At 39.1% G+C, this 22,488-nt stretch overlaps 1 protein-coding gene across 9 annotated transcripts in view; it reads right to left on the bottom strand.

Annotated features, from left to right (window-relative positions):
* Positions 1 to 22,488, bottom strand: part of TFCP2 (transcription factor CP2) — a 50,946-nt gene that overhangs the window by 14,839 nt on the left and 13,619 nt on the right. For 8 of the 9 annotated variants that reach the window (XR_012324403.1, XR_012324404.1, XR_012324405.1 and 5 more), the window contains exons 2-3: positions 1,326 to 1,477; positions 706 to 782 (exon numbers count right to left, since the gene is read on the bottom strand). Coding sequence is in view for 6 of the 9 variants with exons in the window: in XM_019947237.3 (XP_019802796.1) it covers positions 706 to 782; positions 1,326 to 1,477 (229 nt within the window). In the remaining 3 variants the exon portion in view is untranslated. Of the gene's footprint in view, positions 1 to 705; positions 783 to 1,325; positions 1,478 to 12,604; positions 12,735 to 22,488 lie in introns of all 9 variants that reach the window. The other variant, XM_019947239.3, reaches the window with a different exon arrangement.

The following is a 22,488-nucleotide window of genomic DNA, read 5'->3' as shown; positions in this document are numbered from 1 at the left end:
ATAGTTAACTAGTACCATATTTAAAACTTGGCTTAAACATCAGCCCTGATTGGTAACTAGGCATAAAGGACTCCACTGGAAGCATTTCTACATGCCTCTACTGTTACCGTGTGACATCTGGCTCAGCTCTTCAGATACATGTGAAAATCTCACCAAGTCCCCTGCTTGCTAACCCACCATACAACCTGTAAACACTGAGGGTAGGTAGGGGCTGTTTCCATCAACCTTCCTTTTGTGGAAGTGCCTATTAATATCCCTCTCATCATCTTCTACAGCAGCTGACCAAACTCCTCTGTCTCAATTATACTGTGAATTCATTACTGTCAGTCCAGATTAAGAAAACTGCTATTCATCAACAGTAGCTTCTGGTTTCTTTGCTACTAGACCACGTATCCAAAGAGACACTGGAACTTCTCTAAAGATCTCGAAGAGGTTACTTTATTCCACCCAAAAAGAACTTCAATGAGCCATGAGACTCTCCTGACATGGAGTGCTAAGCTTTCGTTTCTGCAGCTCTGAAAAATCCATGTGAATAGGTGGGCTCACTCTGACCCCAAAGAAGTAACACAACAGTTTACCACTCTGCTAGCAAACTGTAGCAGGTAAGAGATACCACCAAGCCCTTTATGAAAGAAAAAATATTAATCCAAAAAGGGTCAGTAAAAGGATATTATGGAGAGGAATGATTTACTTGTTTTCTTTTACCTTCACCAACTTGCCATTAATTTCTGGAAGTTCTCCAAGTTTCCTATTGTCTAGCATTCGGATTTCATAAGACTGGCCTAGAACAAAAAGTAACTACATATTATATTCATCATAAATTAACTTCCCAAGATTCAGAAAGAATGAAATTCAGTTGGTTGAATATACAAGAGTATATAACATTATTAGTATTAGTAACAACCATAATCCTTTACTGTATGCTAGGCACAGTGCTAAGTGTTTTCATAAATTATGTCATTTAATTGATACAATTCTCTAAGGTATTATCAATTCCAGTTTCACATGAGGAAATTGAAACACAGAATTTAATCAACTTGTCCAAGGCCACACAACTGGTAAATAATAGAGCTGGATACAGTAATACTTCTCAGACAGTGACCACTGGGGATGTCCAGGGAACATGGATCAGAAAGAGGGAGACTGGAACTAAAAATGGACAGGTAGACAAAAGAAACCAGTAATATATATCAAATACGACACTGAGGCTTTGACTTTAACAGGTCACACTAGAAAGATGTACTTTTTACATATAAGTGTACCTAATTAAATATCATGAATCCAGCAGGTCTGCAATAATACTAATGAATAACACCATATCTAACCTTGATTGAGATATGTCAGGGTTTCATCATGGAGTTTCACTGCTGGAGAGGTGGCAGCACAAAGCACGTATTGAAAAGGGAGGATTTTATTCTCATTATCTGGAGGCAAACTTGACTCTTCTTGCTTAAAAATGGGCAATGCTAGGACATCACTGAAATAAAACAAACAAATGACTTACTTTAACATCTGACAATGGTGTAAGAGCCGATTTATTAATGAAACCATTTAACTGCAATTCGCTTTGGAAAACCATAAACATGACACACCTTGGAGAAGTTTCTTCCTAACCATTCAGTTCAGATTACCTGCTGTAATATCCCTCTGACCACAACAATGTGGGCAATGACAGACATTCACTATTAAAACCACTTAAGTGTCCAAAGAGAGTGTTTCTAGGAATCATAGACAGGGACTCCTAAAAGGGCTCTGAAAATTGTATGCAGAGTTACCAAATGTCAATTTAGGACACTCAGTAATGTATTTGTTCCCAGAAAGGTACCAACTGCAGAATCTTTATAACCACATCAGCTCATCTACTCTAAGGATTAAAACAATAACCAAAATTCCAAGAAACCACATGAAAAGCACAAATCAATGACCAGTATATATTTCAAGGTCAGTTTACATTCTGTGGAATACAACTAATATTGATATATCCCTACCAGCTATCTCCTCCAAGAAAAAGCTTCTTATACTTCTCAGTTTATCTAAACTTGCAAACCAAAGAGACACATCCAATGAATTCTAATATGTTGCTCATTTTTATGTGCTAAAGAGTACTGGACCAAGTTTGAAATCCTAGCTTTCAGTCTCTAGAACCTTTGGGCAAATCTTGGGCAAGCTCTCTTGAGTCTTCATTCCTTCATCTATAAAATGGGAACCACATTTGCTGCAAAGAGTAAATATATGAGAAAATATTTCAGAAACAATAAGGGGCTAAAATGGATGGAAAAGATTAGAAATAATTTCCCCTCAGGGAGAGATATACCATGTTCTTGGACTGGAAGAATCAACATTGTGAAAATGACTATACTACCCAAAGCAATCTACAGATTCAATGCAATCCCTATCAAACTACCAATGGCATTTTTCACAGAACTAGAACAAAAAATTTCACAATTTGTACGGAAACACAAAAGACCCCGAATAGCCAAAGCAATCTTGCGAAAGAAAAATGGAGCTGGAGAAATCAGGCTCCCTGACTTCAGACTATACTACAAAGCTACAGTAATCAAGACAGTATGGTACTGGCACAGAAATATAGATCAATGGAACAGGATAGAAAGCCCAGAGATAAACCCACACACATATGGTCACCTTATTTTTTTTTTTTTTTTTTTGCAGTACGTGGGCCTCTCACTGCTGTGGCCTCTCCCGTTGTGGAGCACAGGCTCTGGATGCGCAGGCTCAGCGGCCATGGCTCACAGACCCAGCCGCTCCACAGCATGTGGGATCTTCCTGGACTGGGGCACGAACCCGTGTCACCTGCATCGGCAGACGGACTATCAACCACTGCGCCACCAGAGAAGCCCTGGTCACCTTATTTTTGATAAAGGAGGCAAGAATATACAATGGAGAAAAAACAGCCTCTTCAATAAGTGGTGCTGGGAAAACTGGACACCTACATGTAAAAGAATGAAATTAGAACACTCCCTAACACCATACACAAAAATAAACTCAAAATGGATTAAAGGCCTAAATGTAAGGCCAGACACTATCAAACTCTTAGAGGAAAACATAGGCAGAACACTCTATGACAGAAATCACAGCAAGATCCTTTTTGACCCACCTTCTAGAGAAATGGAAATAAAAACAAAAACAACAAATGGGACCTAATGAAACTTAAAAGCTTTTGCACAGCAAAGGAAACCATAAACAAGACGAAAAGACAACCCTCAGAATGGGAGAAGATATTTGCAAATGAAGCAACTGACAAAGGATTAATCTCCCAAATTTACAAGCAGCTCATGCAGCTTAATATCAAAAAACCAAACAACCCAATCCAAAAATGAGCAGAAGACCTGAACAGACATTTCTCCAAAGAAGATATACAGATAGCCACTAAACACATGAAAGAATGCTCAACATCACTAATCATTAGAGAAATGCAAATCAAAACTACAATAAGGTATCACCTCACACCAGTCAGAATGGCCATCATCAAAAAATCTACAAACAGTAAATGCTGGAGAGGGTGTGAAGAAAAGGGAACCCTCTTGCACTGTTGGTGGGAAGGTAAACTGATACAGCCACTATGGAGAACAGTATGGAGGTTCCTTTAAAAACTAAAAATAGAACTACCATATGACCCAGCAGTCCCACTGCTGGGCATATACCCTGAGAAAACCATAATTCAAAAAGAGTCATGTACCACAATGTTCACTGCAGCTCTATTTACAGTGGCCAGGACATGGAAGCAACCTAAGTGTCCATCGACAGATGAATGGATAAATAAGATGTGGCATATATATACAATGGAATATTACTCAGCCATAAAAAGAAACAAAATTGAGATTTGTAGTGAGGTGGATGGACCTAGAGTCTATCATACAGAGTTAGGTAATTCAGAAAGAGAAAAACAAATACCGTATGCTAACACATATATATGGAATCTAAAAAAAAAAAAGGTTATGAAGAACCTAGGGGCAGGACAGGATTAAAGACGCAGATGTAGAGAATGGACTTGAGGACACGGGGAGGAGGAAGGGTAAGCTGGAACGAAGTGAGAGAGTGGCATGGACTTATATATACTACCAAATGTAAAATAGATAGCTAGTGGGAAGCAGCTGCATAGCACAGGGAGATCAGCTCAGTGCTTTGTGACCCCCTAGAGGGGTGGGATAGGGAGGGTGGGAGGGAGACGCAAGAGGGAGGAGATATGGGGATATATGTATATGTATAACTGATTCACTTTGTTATACAGCAGAAACTAACACACCATTGTAAAGCAATTATACTGCAATAAAGATGTTAAAAAAAATTTTTTTTTTCCCCTCAGAAGTCCTAGCCATGGTTAGTGAGAAAGAATATTCTGGGCCTTGGAGACCAACTGTTGTGATCAGCATTCAGTCCAGATCAAACTTTAAAAGGATCTTAAGAGCTGTACCAAATTAAAGAGTATTTCAAATTATCTCAAGACATGCCATGAAATTCTCAAAATAAAATGTATTTTAATTTAAAAAATATGTACATATACTCACTAGAACAGTTAAAATGAAAAAGAATGACAACCCAAATATTGGCAAGGCTGTAGACTAACTAGGACTCTCATACTTTGCCAGTAGGAATGTAAAATGATACAACCACTTTAGAAAAAGGTTAGGCAGTCTCTTACAAGAGTAAACACGCATCTGCCCGTTGATCCAGCAATTCTACTCATATGTATTTATCCAAGAGAAATGAAAATATAAGACCAACCACAGACTTATACATGAATGTCCATAGCATAAAAGCAAAAACTGGAAAGAATCCAAATGTTTATAATTAAGAAAATGGATTACAAACTATGGTATACTCATACAATGGAATACTACTCAGCAAAACAAGGAATGCAACAAAATGGATGAAGCTCACAGACATGATACTGAACAAAAGAAGCCAGAAAAAAAGAATATATCATGCATGATCCCATTTATGTGATGTTCTAAAACAGGCAAAATTAAAGAGAACAGTGGCTTGCTAGCAGGGCAGGGACTGACTTGGAAGGTATACAGGGAACTTCCTGGGGAGAGAAAAGTGTTCTATATTATGTTTAGATGTGTGTGGGTTACACGGTCGTAACTGTACAGCTGAAATTTGTGCATTTCAATCCATATAAATTTTACCTAAAAGAAAAAAATAAATTATTGACTGGAGGATGGGAAATGGTATAAATGATAAAAGAGTAGTAACGTTGTAATTTTTAAAGCTGGGGGATAGGTACAAGAGGGTTCATTACACTGTTTTGTTTATATATGTTTGAAATTTTCTACAATGAAGTTTTTTTTTTAAATAGAAAAAATATGTATAGGCCACAGAGTACTTCCAGGTATAAAAGAAAGGCAACAGATACATAACATAAAAAACCAATTGAGATTCTAAAGGGTTAGAGGTCAGGGATCCAGTGATTCCTGTCAACATTCCCCACATTCAAAATGAAATACACTCAAACCTTTACCTGTAATTTAAATATTATGCTTATACTGTAAAACAAAGAGATCAAAATCAATTTTACTATCTAGAGATGGAAAGGCATTCCTTATATGCACCTATATCCCTCAGCAGTCTACATTATCCCCAAACATTAGATTATAAGGTTATTACATTCAGGCAAAAACAACAATTAATAGAAAAGTGACTGCAATCATATGAATCATATATATAAGATTATAAATTCTTACTGGAATATAAAACAAGCAGCAAATGTTCTCATTATTGACCTAAGAATACACATAGGTACAATAAAAATTTAATGGCATGAATGTTAAAAAAAAAAAAAGGGAGGGCTAGAAAAAAAGAAATTTCTCTTTCTGCTGATGTCTAAATAGCAAAGACATGTTATGAGTTGAATCCAGTCAGCAGAGATATAAACCAGTGTTTATGAAACACAGGTTTCTTGTTGCTAAAAAGTATTTCAAAGGCAAGAAAAACAAAGGGTGCTTATCCTCTTCCTTAGGCCTGAAGGTGTGTGTGTTTTGCTTACAGGGGTGGGGTTAAGAGTGGAGAAGGTGGGGAATCCTTTCTGTCCATATTAATTTGTCAGGCAAAACATACTATTGTTCCCTTGAGATTATACAAAACTGCAGAAGCACTGGGGTTTCTAAAAAAGTACTGTCCCAGTTCTTCCTCTTCTCAAAATCAGGAAGCTACCACTGTTCCCACAGCAAACAGTATAGAAAATAAAGCAAAACACTACAAAATTAAGAAACATGAGATTAGTCTTTAGGAGACTTTGTTGCCTTATCATCCTCAAATGCATCATAGCTGATAATTCCTTGAAAGATTAGTGGCTATTACCAGGAATCAAGGCAAACTGGATTTTGCAACATAGCAACAGCTGAAACATTATGAATGTAGGGGGTTTTTTCCTTCTCAAGTATCAGTGCCTAGTAAGGTTAATATATAACAACAGTTCCTAGTCTTCTCAATATAATATGGCATTACACCTAACCCCTCACGACTAAGCAAAGGACTGTCACTTGAGGCTGGAATTCTAAAATTGATTCTAAAAGCTACCCCTAAAATTACCTCAAAACAGCACAGCCAACCGAAATACACAAAACTGTGTTATCTCATGAGAGATTTTAAAATCTAAAATGCTCAAATATATTTGAATTACTCATGTTCCCACCACACTGTGTTGCTTTCACTCTGCTGCAGGAGCAAGAATACCACTCAGTTCCACATTCCCAGAGGTGGGGGCTAAAGGTCACTGGCAAACCCAGCTCTAGGCCCCTGTTTACACCAAAACTATAACAAACAAATTCAGCGAGAAACAATTTTAGAAATACAGAAGGCTGCTCCTTCTCAGACATAAATTGAGTACAGATTTGGAAAACCAACTCTAGTGGACTCTAAGTAGTTGCTACCCATGTATAATTCAGCATTTTATTATATTCTTTGATTGCCTCATATACTTATTCATTCCAATGAAACATGAGCTATTTAAAGGGAGTAACTTCTCTTTTGTGTGTTTAGTAAACACGTGTTGACATGATTTATATTTTTATTTGTTTCTCCAGAATATTCAGCCCTAATACATTTTTTTAAAAATAACTTTATTTATTTATTTTTGGCTGCATTGGGTCTTCATTGCTGCACACAGGCTTTCTCTAGTTGCAGTGAGCGGGGGCTGCTCTTTGTTGCATGCGTGGACTTCTCATTGCAGTGGCTTCTCGTTGCGGAGCATGGGCTCTAGGCACACGGGCTCAGTAGTTGTGGCTCGCAGGCTCTAGAGCGCAGGTTCAGTAGTTGTGGCGCACGGGCTTAGCTGCTCCACGGCATGTGGGATCTTCCCGGACCAGGGCTCAAAACCGTGCCCCCTGCATTGGCAGGCGGATTCCCAACCACTGCACCACCAGGGAAGTCCAGCCCTAATACATTTTGATCATTTTCGAATTTTCAACATCTCACAGTATCTCTGATCAAATATAAGGATATAGAAATCTTACCTGTTAAAGATAAGTATATGTTAAAAATGTGCACTGCTAAGCAGAAATCCACACCTGAGAGTAGAGGCCTAGCAGAAAGCATTTGAGTGGAAGTAACTGAGGAACAGAAACAGTATCAGGTATGATCTTTCCTGTATGTAACTGGGATTCCATGAAGAGCTGCTTCAGGGTCCTCTGAGGTATAAGTTACCCTGTGACATAAGACAGCCTCTTAATGGTCTCTACTAATGCACAGCTATGGTTTAACCTTCTCCCCCAGGCTTACCATTTCTTGAAACCCTCTTCTAGAGAGCCTGGAGTAAAGAGAGGGTGAGGTTTGATGAACTTTACCTTGAGTAAGAGGCAAACAGACAGATGTCCACAGCACCTAAGGAAATTAGAAACTAACTTGGGACAATAAGATGCCATGAACTTCTGGGCTTCCCTGATGGCGCAGCGGTTAAGAATCCGTCTGCCAATGCCGGGGACACGGGTTCGAGACCTGGTCTGGGAAGATCCCACGTGCCGCAGAGTAACTAAACCCGTGTGCCATGAGCCTGTGCTCTAGAGCCTGCAAGCCACAGCTACTGAAGCCTGCACACCTAGAGCCCGTGCTCTACAGCAAAGCCACAGCAATGAGAAGTAGCCCCACAATGAAGAGTAGCCCCTGCTCACTGCAACTAGAGAAAGCCCACGCGCAGCAACAAAGACCCAATTCAGCCAAAAATAAATAAATAAATTTATTTTTTAAAAAAATGCCATGAACTTCTAACTTCCCTATTTATAACACTTATTTAGACTCCATCACTATGAAAATAAAACATGAAATAAAACATGTCAATATCCCTATGTTAGTTACAGAATGAAAAGGCAAGAACAGAAAAGACTACACCCTACACTGGGGTCAGCTTCAAAAGAAAAAAACATCCAGTAAATAATTGGTAATAACACTTTTAAAGAGGAGAGGACAGCAGACTGATTTCCTTGGATTTGTGGGAAGGATGGAAGGGCGGATCAGGGAGGACACCTGGCCAGGAAAGATAGCCCTGCAAGTTTTAACATGAAGCCAGTGAGATGCCCTAACTACCGAGTAATGGTGAAATTAAACTGACTTTCTTGGTAGGAGCCCTCTGTCACAAAGTGGTAAAAGATTTTTGCTACCTGAACATCTGGTGAAAAATCTCATTCAACTAGAAAGCAGCATATATAGTAAAAAATTTGCCTTGCTAATTGTTCTATCACCCAGATGGCAGAATAAGTAGAATTATAATTCTGAACCTAAGTTTGACCAATCAACTTAGGTTCAGAAAGAGAAACTGATCAGAAAAGAGGAAGTGGTGAGAGCCTCAAAAGAAAGCAACCAAACCAGGCAGGCTGGAAGAAGAAGGAACACAGTGGGAGCAGGCTTCAAACAGTGAAGAAGACAGGACTCAAGCTCAAGGTCTGAGATGGGAAAAAGTTCTCAAAAAATGAAATCTGCCAATCCCACATTATCTGAGATAGAGGGAGAAAAGAAGGGAGGTATCTAAAGAGACTGGATGGAAAGGTCACCAATCAACTCAGACTTAGAAGGACATGCACAAGAAAACTAAATATATAAAAGGAAAGAAACCATTTTTTAGAAAGTGGCAACAATATATATAAGAAGCAAGCTTGAGCTGAAGCCCAGAATGTGCTGAGGCTTGCAAAACAGAGAAGGCACAGGTACAGTCTTTGATGTAAATGGCATATTACTAATTAATATAAAGCAGAGACAGAAGAACATCTCAATTCCTGTTTTTTCTTCTATCTTTTCTGTAAAGAAAAACCATCTTGAGAATAGAAAAAGAACACCAAATATGGGATTAATAGATCATGATACATAAGACTATCAAAAAGTACCTGGAATGAAATTATATACCTGGATGAAATTATATACCAAGAGAATCAAAGAATGTGCAGATGAGATCCATTGGTGACACTCTGTGTCTAAACTCAGACAAATCTCATGATTCTGATAATGCCAAATATCATATTAGCTTTTTATGTCTGTAGTAGCAATTTTCAAAATGAAAAAAGAGTATATTCTTCCTACCTTATACCAGAGCGATCTGATATGAAGTCCAAGGCAAGACTGCAGAAAAGGTTATTCAAAGAATAGTTTATGAGTTATTTAGGCAGGGCACCAAGAATCACTGGAAGCCATAACCAAACTATCTCATTTTCCTTTTTGAATATGGTTTGACCAGGGAATGCTATAAGCATAAATATATCTGGATTTCAGCAATGCATAAACAGGTCTCTCTTGATATCCTTGTTGAAGGTGAAAAATATGAATTCTATAAGTTAAGTGGCTTTAAGATAACTACACAACTGCACCTAGAGTGCAGGTAAGCCTAGAAGAAGGTTTAGTGATACGCCACAGGACCCCAGAGAAACCTGTCCCCTGCAACATGTTTTAGAAATAAATGACTTCGATGAGGACACTAAAGAGGACGATGATCAAATATGCAAATGACAGGAATCTGGGACGGGAAAGCAATTTCATATATGATAGGATCAACTTTTAAAGTAATTCTAATTGGCTGGAATAGGAGGCTAAATCTAACAGGATAAAATGTAATAAGGATAAATATAAAGTCATGCACTTAGTACTAACAACAGCAACAACAAAATGGCCCAATATATGTGAGAAAGACCAGGACTTAAAAAAAAAAAATTATTTGTGAGACAAGCAATGTAACATGGCTGCCAAAAATGCTGATACCAGGTTTCATCAAAAGTGAAGTCTGAGGGGCTTTCCTGGTGGCGCAGTGGTTAAGAATCCGCCTGCCAATGCAGGGGACAGAGGTTCGAGCCCTGCTCCGGGAAGATGCCACATGCCGCGGAGCAACTAAGCCCGTGCACCACGACTATGAGTCTGCGTTCTAGAGCCCGTGAGCCACAATTACTGAACCTGCATGACACAACTACTGAAGCCCATGCATCTAGAGCCCATGCTCCACAAGAGAAGCCACCGCAATGAAAAGCCCACGCACCGCAACGAAGAGTAGCCCCCACTCACCACAACTAGAGAGAAGCCCATGCACAGCAACAAAGCCCAATGTAGCCAAACATAAATTAATTAATTAATTTAAATAAAAAAGTTATAGGGTTTCCCTGGTGGCGCAGTGGTTGAGAGTCCGCCTGCCGATGCAGGGGACACGGATTCGTGCCCAAGTCCGGGAAGATCCCACATGCCGCGGAGCAGCTAGGCCTGTGAGCCATGGCCGCTGAGCCTGCGCGTCCGGAGCCTGTGCTCCGCAACGAGAGAGGCCACAACAGTGAGAGGCCCGCGTACCGCAAAAAAAAAAAGTTATAGATAAGATCCCCTTACAGAGCACAGAGCATCACTGTCATCTAAATTTCTATCTCTGCACAGCAACAAATCTTACTAAATCATTCTACAAACACCTAGTGTTTTCCTACATTCCAGTTCATTGTCCTTACAGTATTACTCATACGTGAGGAAGCATAAATGAATTATTTAAAAATAGTAAAGATTACGTAACTCAACAGGGCCTACTACGTTTATGGTAGGTGCTTTATACAACTCTACCCTGAGTAGCTTAACTCTACTCCCCTGGAACTTCAAACTTCAACTTCAAACCTGGAAAAGGGACTGTTCGGTATGACCTCCAAACACAAGGAAGCAGTAGATAAAACAACAGATCTGGATTTTATGCTGATGATGTCCTTGAAAGAGATACTGGTCATCTGACAGTCTTTCTTTATGAATACTGTTTCTGGAACTTTTTCCCAGATCTCAATACTGGGCTTAATGTTCTTTAAACACTTTAAGAAATGCTTCTAGGTATAAACCATTCTTCAGCAGTTAGGAGACCAGAAATTTGAATTGTTGTCATTTATTATGTACATCTCAAAGTTTACCCCAAAATGAAGCTAATTTCTTTTTTCCCTCCAAGTCTTTGTTGTTGTTGTTGTTGTCGTCGTTTTAAATATTTATTTATTTGGCTGCACTGGGTCTTGGTTGCGGCACACGGGATCTTTTTAGTTGCAGCACGCGGGATCTGTAGTTGCAGAATGTGGGATCTAGTTCCCTGACCAGGGATCGAACCCGGGCCCCCTGCATTGGGAGTGTGGAGTCTTAGCAACTGGACCACCAGGGAAGTCCCCCTCCAAGTTCTTGAATCTCCCTCATTTCTACCATGCTGAATTATTTGCCAATTACCACTTATTTCCTTCTATAAGCAATGTTTTTTATTTTCCTTTAACTTAGAAAGTCACTAAAAACTTCTCATTTCAAATCTGTGTAGAAGCCTTACTTACTTTGGAAGCTGAAAAGTATCTGACCAATATCAGATACAAATTTACTTCCAGAGAGCTTGTGAGATATTAAAAGTTTAGTCAAAGCAACCTGAATCAGCAAAGCCCGACCTCAGGAGATTTGCCAGATATAGGCCTGCTTTCTGTTTTTTTCCAACATTACAGGATTAGCTCCTACAGCCTACAAATCTCATTAAAACACTGCTAATTGAAAACATCACCTGTGGCATCATTAGTACCAGGCTCTTTCATTAAATTTCTGAAATCACCGACTCTTCCCATTTAGGTGATGGATGACAACCATGGGTTCTATATTCCAGGGAATCTGGCAGTTTTGAGATAAAAAAAATAGAGCTCCCATTTCAGTATTCAAAGATCTGATATCCAGCATCATATTATGACCTATCTGGGAAAACAACAATAGTTTTTTGTTCTTGTTTTCCTGTGACTAAGGGAAACCACGCTTAGCCCCTATATTGCCGAACCTCAAAGCTTCTTTTCAGGTCCAAAATGTCTACCAGTTCTTTTGTTTTTGTTTGTGTTTTTGTCTTTGTTTTGCAGTTAAGCTTCCCTCCCTCTTCACTAGCAAGAATCACTCACCACCTTTGAGGTTCTTCTGCCTCGCTCATTCCATCCCCGCTACCAAGCCCAGCTAGCTAGCTTCAAAGCTGGACAATCTCCCTAGTCCCCCATTCCTCCCTGCAGTGAAAGACAAACACAGACATTTTTCTGTTTGTTAACGCTTTAACCACTAATGACTTTTGGGGAAATCCTAAAAGTATCAGAATACCAGTCCCATGAAATGGTAAAAAGACTTTAGCTATCCCTCTCCCCTTTATGCTCACAGTGGCAGGGCTTATGAAAATTTCTCCTCCTTCAGACCACATCTTTGAGGAAGGTCCTTTCTTCTAAAATGGCCAACATATTCCCTGGAGATGATGCAGTCAAAGCAGATCTGTTATTTGCTCCCCTCCTCTTGTAGACAGAAGGCAGATAGGTAGGTAGGTAGATAGATGAATAAACAGATGATAGAGAATTAATTTGCATTTCTAAGGATATGCAGAGCAAAAGACACCCAGTTCACTAAGCTTCAACCCTTCTCAGGAATGATAACTAGCTTTTTATCATTATCCTCCAATCTACAGCCAGAGTAACCTTTAAAAATGTAAATCTAAAATGTCCCTACTCTGTTTACAATGCTTCAGTGGCTTCCCAATGAAATCGTGATAAAGCACTAGCTCCTCAACACAGCACTCAAGGCCCTTCCAAACGACCCAGGTTACTTGTTCAGTCTCATCTCTCATTATACTCCCCACCTCTCTTTTCCCTCTTTAAAAGTTTCAGCTGACAAACTGTAGCTCTCTTCCCTTGCTCCCCTCCACTCCCACTCAACTACTACCATTGATTTTTTACATGTAAACTAGCACTTAATCCACACAATAACACTGTGGGGTAGGAGCAACTGTCTCCCCTCCTTATTTGCCAGTTGAAGAAACTGAGGATCTAGTAATTTGAGATGTTAAATAATTTGCCCATGGTTAAACGGCTAGTAAATAGCAAATATAAATCCAAGTTTATTTATCCATTCACTCAATATTTTGTGTGCACTTATGGGCCTGGCACTGTTTTAGGCAGAGAGGAAACAGTAAACAAATTTTATCCAAGTTTTATCCTTCTTTATTATCACTCAATGCCTGGCATAAAGCAGCACCTGTTCAAAACATTCCTGAGAAAAAATGTGATCAAGAGCTCCTGTGCAACGCTCCGAAGATACTTCTAAAGGTGAGGCACGCTAATACTCCGCACATGGCTATCTGTGCAATTCACACTAACAGAACGATAGTGTCAATTAACTGATTTCACAAAAAGGGCTCAAAGCTTTTGCAATGGTTGATTCCTCTGTCCAGAAGCTGAACTTCCAGAATTCTGCCTGCCTGGTTCGTTTTCATCCTTCAGGTCTCTGCTATACTGTCAGGTCTACACAGAGACATTTCTGGTCACTCTACCTAAAGCAGATTGTACGCATTTTCATCAGGGCACTTTTTTCTGAAATTTCCTTGTCTATATATCCGTCTATCTATCTATCTACCTACCTATCTATTTACTACTCCTCCCTCCATAAGAATGCAAACTCCAAAGAGTGCAAGGACCTCATCTGTCTTGTCATCCTAGTATTAACAAAGCCTGGCCGTAGTAGGTACTCAATAAATACTGTTTAAATGATTACAACAACAGTAATAATAGGAATAGTAATAATCCCATTAGAAAATCCAGGTCGTCATAATTAGGTTACTCAGCAATGACTGGGTTATACTTGTGGATGAACAGTCCAGAAAATGCTGCTATCATTTATTATCAAATCTCTAGTGAGCACTTGGCTGTCTACCACCCCCGTGAAGAGCTTCTGAGTATTTGCATGTTACTTACAACTGCCTCCCCACATACAATTTTACTAATTAAATCTTTCATACGATATTTCTAAGCATCTTTCACTACCAAACCTACAAGCCTTGAAAGCATCTTTTCTTTTGCTCCTGATACAATGAACGCAAAATTCCACCTCCTAGGAAAGGCTAATCCTTACCCACAGACTTACAATCCATGCATTCTCAATTCCCAAGAACTTTATTCCCTTGTTTGTCCCCATGCATGTACCATCTCCCTTTATTGGATTATACCCATTAGCATATATTCACGTTTGAGTATCTCCCATCTTTAACAAAAAAAAAATCTTCTCACATCTCCCTTCAACTACTACTACACTTTGTATCTTTCATAACTAAAATTATCTATATGTATTGAGTGTCCATTTCCTCATCTCTGATTCATTCCTCAAACCATGACAGGCTTTCACTCCCCATGGAAAGTGCTTGTCTTGGTCACCAATGACTTCCATGTAGCCAAACTAAAAGTCACTTCTCTGGGCTCATCTTACTTCGACTCTCAGCAGCATTCAACATAGCTATAACTGGGACTTCCCCGGTGGTCCAGTGGGTAAGATTCCGAGCTCCCAAAGCAGGGGGCCCAGATTCGATCCCTGGTCGCATGCCGCAACTAAGAAGTCCGCATGCCACAACTAAAGATCCTGCATGCCACGACGAAGATCCCGCGTGCCCAACTAAGACCCGGTGCAGCCTAAATAAATATTAAAAAACAAAAACAAAAACAAAAGCCATAGCTGTAACTCCTACACTGGCTATTCTCCTCTCTGGCCTCCTGAATATCCTCTCCTAATTTTCTTCCTACCTCACCAGCAATGCCTCCTCAACTCCCTTGTGACAACCCCTCTTCCTCCATAAAACCTCAGGACTTGATTTTGGCTCTTCTCTTTCTACACTCCCAGATGATCTCATTAATTCCCATACACTTAAATAATACCTTATTCTGATGACTCCCAAACATATCTACTAGGTCCAGACTTCTATTTTGAACTCTAAATTCCATATTTAAATACCTATCTAACATTGCCTCTTTGATGTCTCTCAAGGATATCAAATGGGCCAGGTCCAAAAGAGAACTCTCAATCTTCCTCCAAACCTGCTCAGCCTACCTCCCCTCCCCCTAGTCCTCCCACCCTTGTACTGGATGGCAAATCAGAATGCTCAAACTAGAACCCTTGAAGGAATCCTAGATTGATACTTTTCCCTTATCTCATGCCCATTAACAAGTCCTATGAATTTTTATCTGAAAAATGTATCTTGAACTCATCTTCCTTTCAGTAAAGTATAGGAATTAAGAGTGTAGGCACTGGAGTTAGACTACTAGAATTTAAATCACAGCAATAATAACAGCTAGCATTTACTGAGCATTTACTCTTTGCCTAACACTGTCCTAATTGTTTTATAATACTATATTAACTCATTTAATTTTCATAAGAACCTCATGAGGTGGGTACTATTATTATTATTTCTATTTTAAATTAAAGCAGCAGAGGTTAAGGAACTTGTCTAAACCCGATAGAACCAGAATTCATACTCCTAAATCTAGCTCCAGATCTCACTATGCTAGGTTGCCTCTTGGAAAAAGGAGACAAAAGATAGGGGGAGATCAGTTTAAAGCTAAGGCAACAGTCTGGGTAAGAAATAATGAGAATCTGAATGAGTAATGAAAGTAGGGACAAATTTATGAAATATTCAGGTAAGTCTTAAATAGAGAGTTATATCATGTTCAAGGACTGAAAGACTGAATATTACAAAGATGTCAATTTTTCCCAAACTGATCTGCAGATTCTATCCCACTCAATATCCCAACAGATTCAACTTGACAAGTTGATTCTAAAATTTTATCAATTAACAAAACCAAGAATAGCCAAGATACTCCTTAAGAAGAAAAAACATAAGAAATTTACCCTGTCAGATATCAAATATTATTTCGAAGTTTTTAGTAATTAAGACAGAATGGTATTGACTCAGATAGACAAATTAAACTATTTCACGAATACAGAACCCATAAACTGACCCCACATATACAAAAATTTGATTTATGACAGAGCTGATTATCACTGGTCAGTGAAAAAAGGACTGACTTTTTAATTAACAATGTTGGAAAAACTGGATATCTATATGGGGAAACATGAAACTGGATCCTTAACAATACCCAATACAAAATTCAAGTAAAAAAAACAATTCTGGGGGCTTCCCTGGTGGTGCAGTGGTTAAGAGTCCGCCTGCCAATGCAGGGGACACGGGTTTGAGCCCTGGTCCGGGAAGATTCCACATGCCACGGAGCAACTAAGCCCGTGCGCCACAACTACTGAGCCCGGGCTCTAGAGCCCACAAGCCACAGCTACTGAAGCCTGCACCTAGAGCCCGTGCTCTGCAACAAGAGAAGCCACTCAATGAGAGGCCCACGCACCGCAATGAAGAGTAGCCCCCGCTTTCCGCAACTAGAGAAAAGCCCCCGCGCAGCAACAAAGTCCCAACACAGCCAAAAAAAAAAACAATTCTGGGAGTTCCCTAGAGGTCCAGTGGTTAGGACTTGGCTCTTTCACTGCCATGACCCGGACTCAATCCCTGGTTGGGGAAATAAGATCCCACAAGCTGCATGGTGCACTCAAAACAAAAACAAAAACAAAAAAACTAAGTTGATTAAAGATTTAAGTGTGAAAAGCAAAACTGTAAAACTTTTAGAAGACAATATAAAAGAATAATTCTGGGGGCTTCCCTGGTGGCGCAGCGGTTGAGAGTCCGCCTGCCGATGCAGGGGACGCAGGTTCGTGCCCCGGTCCGGGAAGATCCCACATGCCGCGGAGCGGCTGGGCCCATGAGCCATGGCCGCTGAGCCTGTGCGTCCGGAGCTTGTGCTCCACAACGGCACAGGCCACAACAGTGAGAGGCCTGCGTACCACAAAAAAAAAAAAAAAAAAAAAAGGAATAATTCTATGGCCTTAGAGTAGGCAAGAATTTCTTAGACATTAATGTCATATACCATAAAAGAGAAGACTGATAAATTATAATACACTAAATTAATAACTTTGGAACCAGTGACACATAAAATGAAATGATAAGCCATAAACCAGAAGATACCAGCTATACACATAAATGATAAAAGATGAGGATCCAAAATATATTTTAAATTCCTATAAATTAATATACAAAAGACCAACCCCTCTGCTCCCCACAAATAAAAACTTGAATATTTACTTCTCAGGAGACAACATAAATAACATAACATATGAAAAGGTGCTCAGACTCACAGGAAATCAGGAGAATAGAAATTAAAACCACAATAAAATCCACACCCACTAGATTGACAAAAATTAAAATTCTGACTAAATAAAGTATTGGCTAGGATACGGAACAACCAAAACACTTAAAGTATACCAGGAAAAACAATTTAGTATTATTTTTTATGAAGAGGCACAAACTTCATAATCCAGCAATTCCATTATTCCTACAATCCCTCTGTCTGGAATAGATTCTCTAACTTTGCATGACCAAATCTTACTCTTGAGATACCACCTTCAGAAGGTAGAAGTAGTATTTCTATGTTCTGAACTCCTATAGCATTTTATAAGTGTTTCTGGCATACCAATTTCTAGCCTGCATCATACATATTTATATTCAAGTCTTATCTTCTCTACCAAATTGTAAGCAAATAGAGAACAAGAACCTGCTTGATTTGTCTTTTAATCACCATAGCACTAGACACAGCACCTGCATAAGGGAGCATATGATAAAGACTCAAAGCTACAGAATCAAGCTGTACAAAATCTAGCACATAGAAGGCACTCAAATATTTGTTAAATGGGTGAATAAAAATTTGCTTAGTGACTAACTGAATCAACCAGGAATTGCTGTGCATACCAAACATGAACTAGTGGTGAAATAAAAATGAGAACGCTGATTCGTGTATCCAAAGTCCCAAATGAATTTTTCTCCCAGATTCTAGCCTGATGATGCATAGTGAGAGTCAACTACCAGCTACAACTGGAAACTACTGCCAACAAGGCAGATAAAGAATGAGGGCAGGATAGGAGGAGGTGGAAAAAAGAAAAAGAAGGTAATAAAGTAGAATAAGTAAGGAATGGCAACATTATTGGATTGTAGGTCATCTTCCATAAGAATTATAAGAGGGCAAGAAAACTAAGAAAGCAAAGAAATATTTATAGGGGCTTCCCTGGTGGCGCAGTGGTTGAGAATCCGCCTGCCAGTGCAGGGGATACGGGTTCAAGCCCTGGTCCGGGAAGATCCCACATGCCGCGGACCAACTAAGCCCGTGCACCACAACTACTGAGCCTGCGCTCTAGAGCCCGTGAGCCACAACTACTGAGCCTGTGTGCCACAACTACTGAAGCCCTCACTCCTAGAGCCTCTGCTCCACAACAAGAGAAGCCATCGCAATGAGAAACCGCACACTGCAACGAAGAGTAGCTCCCACTCCCGCAACTAGAGAAAGCCCATGCGCAGCAACAAAGACCCAACACGGCCAAAAATAAATAAATAAATAAAATAAATTTATATATATAAAAAAAGAAACATCTATAGACCTTTAGTAACAAAACAACAAATGGGATAGGACGATTTTAAAGATGAGGAAAGCTAGCCAGCAATAGATCATGCAGTAGAGACTTTTTTCCTTAAATTTATTATGCAGTATTTCAGACATATAAAAAGGTTTAAAAAAAAAAGTATAACAAATACCTGTGTATACTCCACTCAGCTTAAGAAATAGAGCATTAACAGTTAAAGCCCTCTGTATACTTCCTCAGTTATAGCCCCCTTCAACTCTCAGAGGCAACAGTATCCTGAATTTGGAGTTAAACATTCTTACTCACGTCTTTATATTTTTACAGCAGTGCCATTTTTTTTAAAAGTAGTGGATAAATTTTGTGACAAAGGGAGGAATTTCATCTGTCCATCATAAGGGACTGTGAATGAAAGGGAAAGAAAAGGAACAGTTAGTAACAACTGATTAACTCAGGACGAAAAGATGAAGCTTTGGAAGATGGATAGGTGACAGCTGAAGGGGAAAAAAAGGAAAGTAAACAGTACTGAAAAAGTAGCACAGCAAAAAAGAAACACCAAAAAAGAACAAAAATCAGTGTGAATGGAGAGAAACAGCTGCCTCAGAAAATGCTATACTATTGTACTTGCCTTTGAAACAAAACAGAGTGAGAGTGAGTTCAGTTCATTCACTCAACAAATCAGCACAAACTATTTACTAGACACTCTTCTCAGGTACTAGGGATATAGCAGAGAACAGAACAAAGTCTCTGCCTTCAAGGAACATTTATTCTAGTTGGGGAAAGAGGCAAACAAATGAATAACACATCAAATATTGCAGAAAAGATAAAAGAACAGAGAAGGCAGAGTGCTGGTGTGAGCAGAAGGTTGCTTGCTATTTTATGTGAAGGTAGTTAGAGAAGGCCTCTCTGATAAAGTGACATTTAGGCAGAAACCTAAAGGAAGTAAGGAATGTAGAAGACTATCTCAGGAAGAGTTACAGCAAATACAAAGGCCCTGAGATGGGAGTGTGCATAGCATTTGAGGAACCGAAAGAAGGCTAGATGTGGCTGGGGTCAGCAGCAAGGAGAAGGGTAGACATGGACAAGATGGTCACAGAGGCACCACATGTGGAGCAATGCCAGAACTGAAGCTTTTATTCAAAGTGAGATGCAAAATCACTGGAGCGTTTCCAAGAGAAAAGTAACATGATCTGGTTTACATTTTAAGTAAGATAATCATATAATTTATCACTCAAACAGGGACACTGGTGAGCGAAGGAGGGTGCTATTGATAGTTATGTTAGGACAAAAGGCATTAAGAAGACTTTAATTTTTACAGGCTGCTGTGTGGAGCCAGCCTGAAGGGGTTCCTCTGGCCAAATCTGGAACAATTGATCAAAATATACAGTGATAGTAAAAGACTGCAATCTATTGAATAAAGTAAGAATCTATGAGGCTACACTGATAAAAATAAATAAGAAAGAAAAGCTCTTTTTTTAAAAAAGTGATTCAGTTATATATATATATATATATATATATATATATATACACACACACACACACACATATATATATATTTTTCATATTCTTTTCCATTATGGTTTATCATAGGATATTGAATACAGTTCCCCCATCCTATATATAATAGTTTGCATCTGCTAACCCCAAACTCCCAATACTTCCCTCCCCCACCTCCCTCTCCCCCTTGGCAACCACAAGTCTGTTCTCTATGTCTGTGAGTCTATTTTGGTTTTGTAGATATGTTCATTTATGTTGTATTTTAGATTCTACATATAAGTGATATCACTTATTTGTGATATTTGTCTTTCTCTTTCTGACTTACTTTGCTCAGTATGATAATCTCTAGGTCCATCCATGTTGCTGCAAATGGCATTATTTCATTCTTTTTTTTTATTGCTGAGTAATATTCCATTGTATATATATATATACGACATCTTCTTTATCCATTCCTTTGTTGATGGACATTTAGGTTGTTTCCAAGTCTTGGCTATTGTAAATAGTGCTGCTATGAAGATAGGGATGCACGTATTTGGAAAAGCTTTCATATAGTAGAAAGCCAACGAACCAATTTAGAAGGAAGGATATAATTAGAAAATCATCTATTAGCAACCATCATAATGATAACTGATTAGGGCAAGAATCATCAATAAACACTAAAACTGATAGGTAAAAGTTTGAAAAGTAATATGATATTTACATAGTCTCGAAGTATCTCCCCACAAGATACTTATCAATTACAAAAGACAAACTTACAAGGGAGAAAACTGGCATATGCCACTTTCACTAAATGGCCAAAGTTAACATTGCCAGTAATGGAACCAATCAACAGCATGTGCATCCTAATATGATACACAGAGAAGAATTCAGCATCACTTCTTAGGTATTACTACCCAAAGTGCATTAACTGAATTTAATCATGAGAAAACAACAAACGCAAAGTGATGGATATTCTACAAAATAACTGCCCTGTATTCATCGAACTGTCAATGCCATGAAAATACAAAGAAAGACTCAGGAACTATTCTAGATTAAAGGACAAGAAAGACATGTCAGATGACTGACACGAGATGACTAGCGAAATGTGGATAAGTTCCATAGCTCGATAATGGTATTGTGTCAGTGTCGAGTTCCTGATTTTGATCATCATACTGTGGTTGCATTAAGAGAATTTCTTGTTTCAAAAAAAGGCACATTGAAGTATTTAGGTGTTAAGGGGCATCATATCTGCAACTTACTCTTTAATAGTTCAGAAAAAGAATAATTCTAGGTGTCTGAAAAGAGATAGGCAGAAAGCTAAAGCAAACTTAGTAAAAGTTAACATTTAAGGAATCCGGATGAAGGGTATGCAGAAATTCTTCAGATTATTTTTGCAAATCTTCCACAAGTCTGAAATTATTTTTTATTTAAATGAACAAAATATCCACACACAAAGGTTTCAGTGTAGACAATAGACTGGGTGGGGGGTGGTACGTGCAGAGTTAAAAGCAGGGTTGGACCATTTAAAAGGCTATTGTAGATTAAGGACAGAGGTCATGGAAGATAGCAGAGTAGGAAGCTCTAGGAATTGGTCCTTTCACCAAAAGAACTATTGAGCTGGCAAGAAATGCTTAATTACTTTGAAACTCTGGAATCCAGTCCAACACTTTCAGCATCCAAGGGAGTGCCTGATGAAGAAAGAGGCTGGTAAATTTTATTTAATTTCAGCATTTGGCATAGCACCTATCATCCTCCAGCTCCCAGTCCCATGGGAGGCAGCAGTGGGAACAACAGCCCAAGATCCTGTTGCAGCTTGCTGGTGCTAGGGTGGGCAATAGGGATCTTGTCCTCCAAAAATAAAGGTTATGTGTCTTTCTTTCTTTCCTTCTTTTTTTTTTTGGCCACACTACACAGCTTGAAGGATCTCAGTTCCCCAACCAGGAACTGAACCCAGGCTACAGCAGTGAAAGCCCAGAATCCTAACCACTAGGCCACCAGGGAACTCCCAAGGTTATGTGTCTTGATCACTGCTTTTGACTGCTGAGGAGCTGGCAAAGAGGCTCACCATTGTTTCAACCCCCATGGCTGAAGTGGCTTCCCTAACAAAGTGAGATGAAGAGATTCAAAAAAAGAGAACACTCTCTTTTTTCCTTGTCTTTTCTTATTGGATCCAGGCATTTAAGGAAATCTCTTTCAAGTCACTGATGCGGTGGAGATAATAGAAGCGACTTTAGTGACCATATACAGCAAGGAATATAGTCTTTGCAAAACTAGTTTGGAAGAGTC

Source organism: Tursiops truncatus, chromosome 11, assembly GCF_011762595.2.
Source record: "Tursiops truncatus isolate mTurTru1 chromosome 11, mTurTru1.mat.Y, whole genome shotgun sequence".
Lineage (NCBI taxonomy): Eukaryota > Metazoa > Chordata > Mammalia > Artiodactyla > Delphinidae > Tursiops > Tursiops truncatus.
The sequence above is the reverse complement of the archived record's forward strand: the minus strand, read 5'-3'. Positions and strand labels throughout refer to the sequence as shown.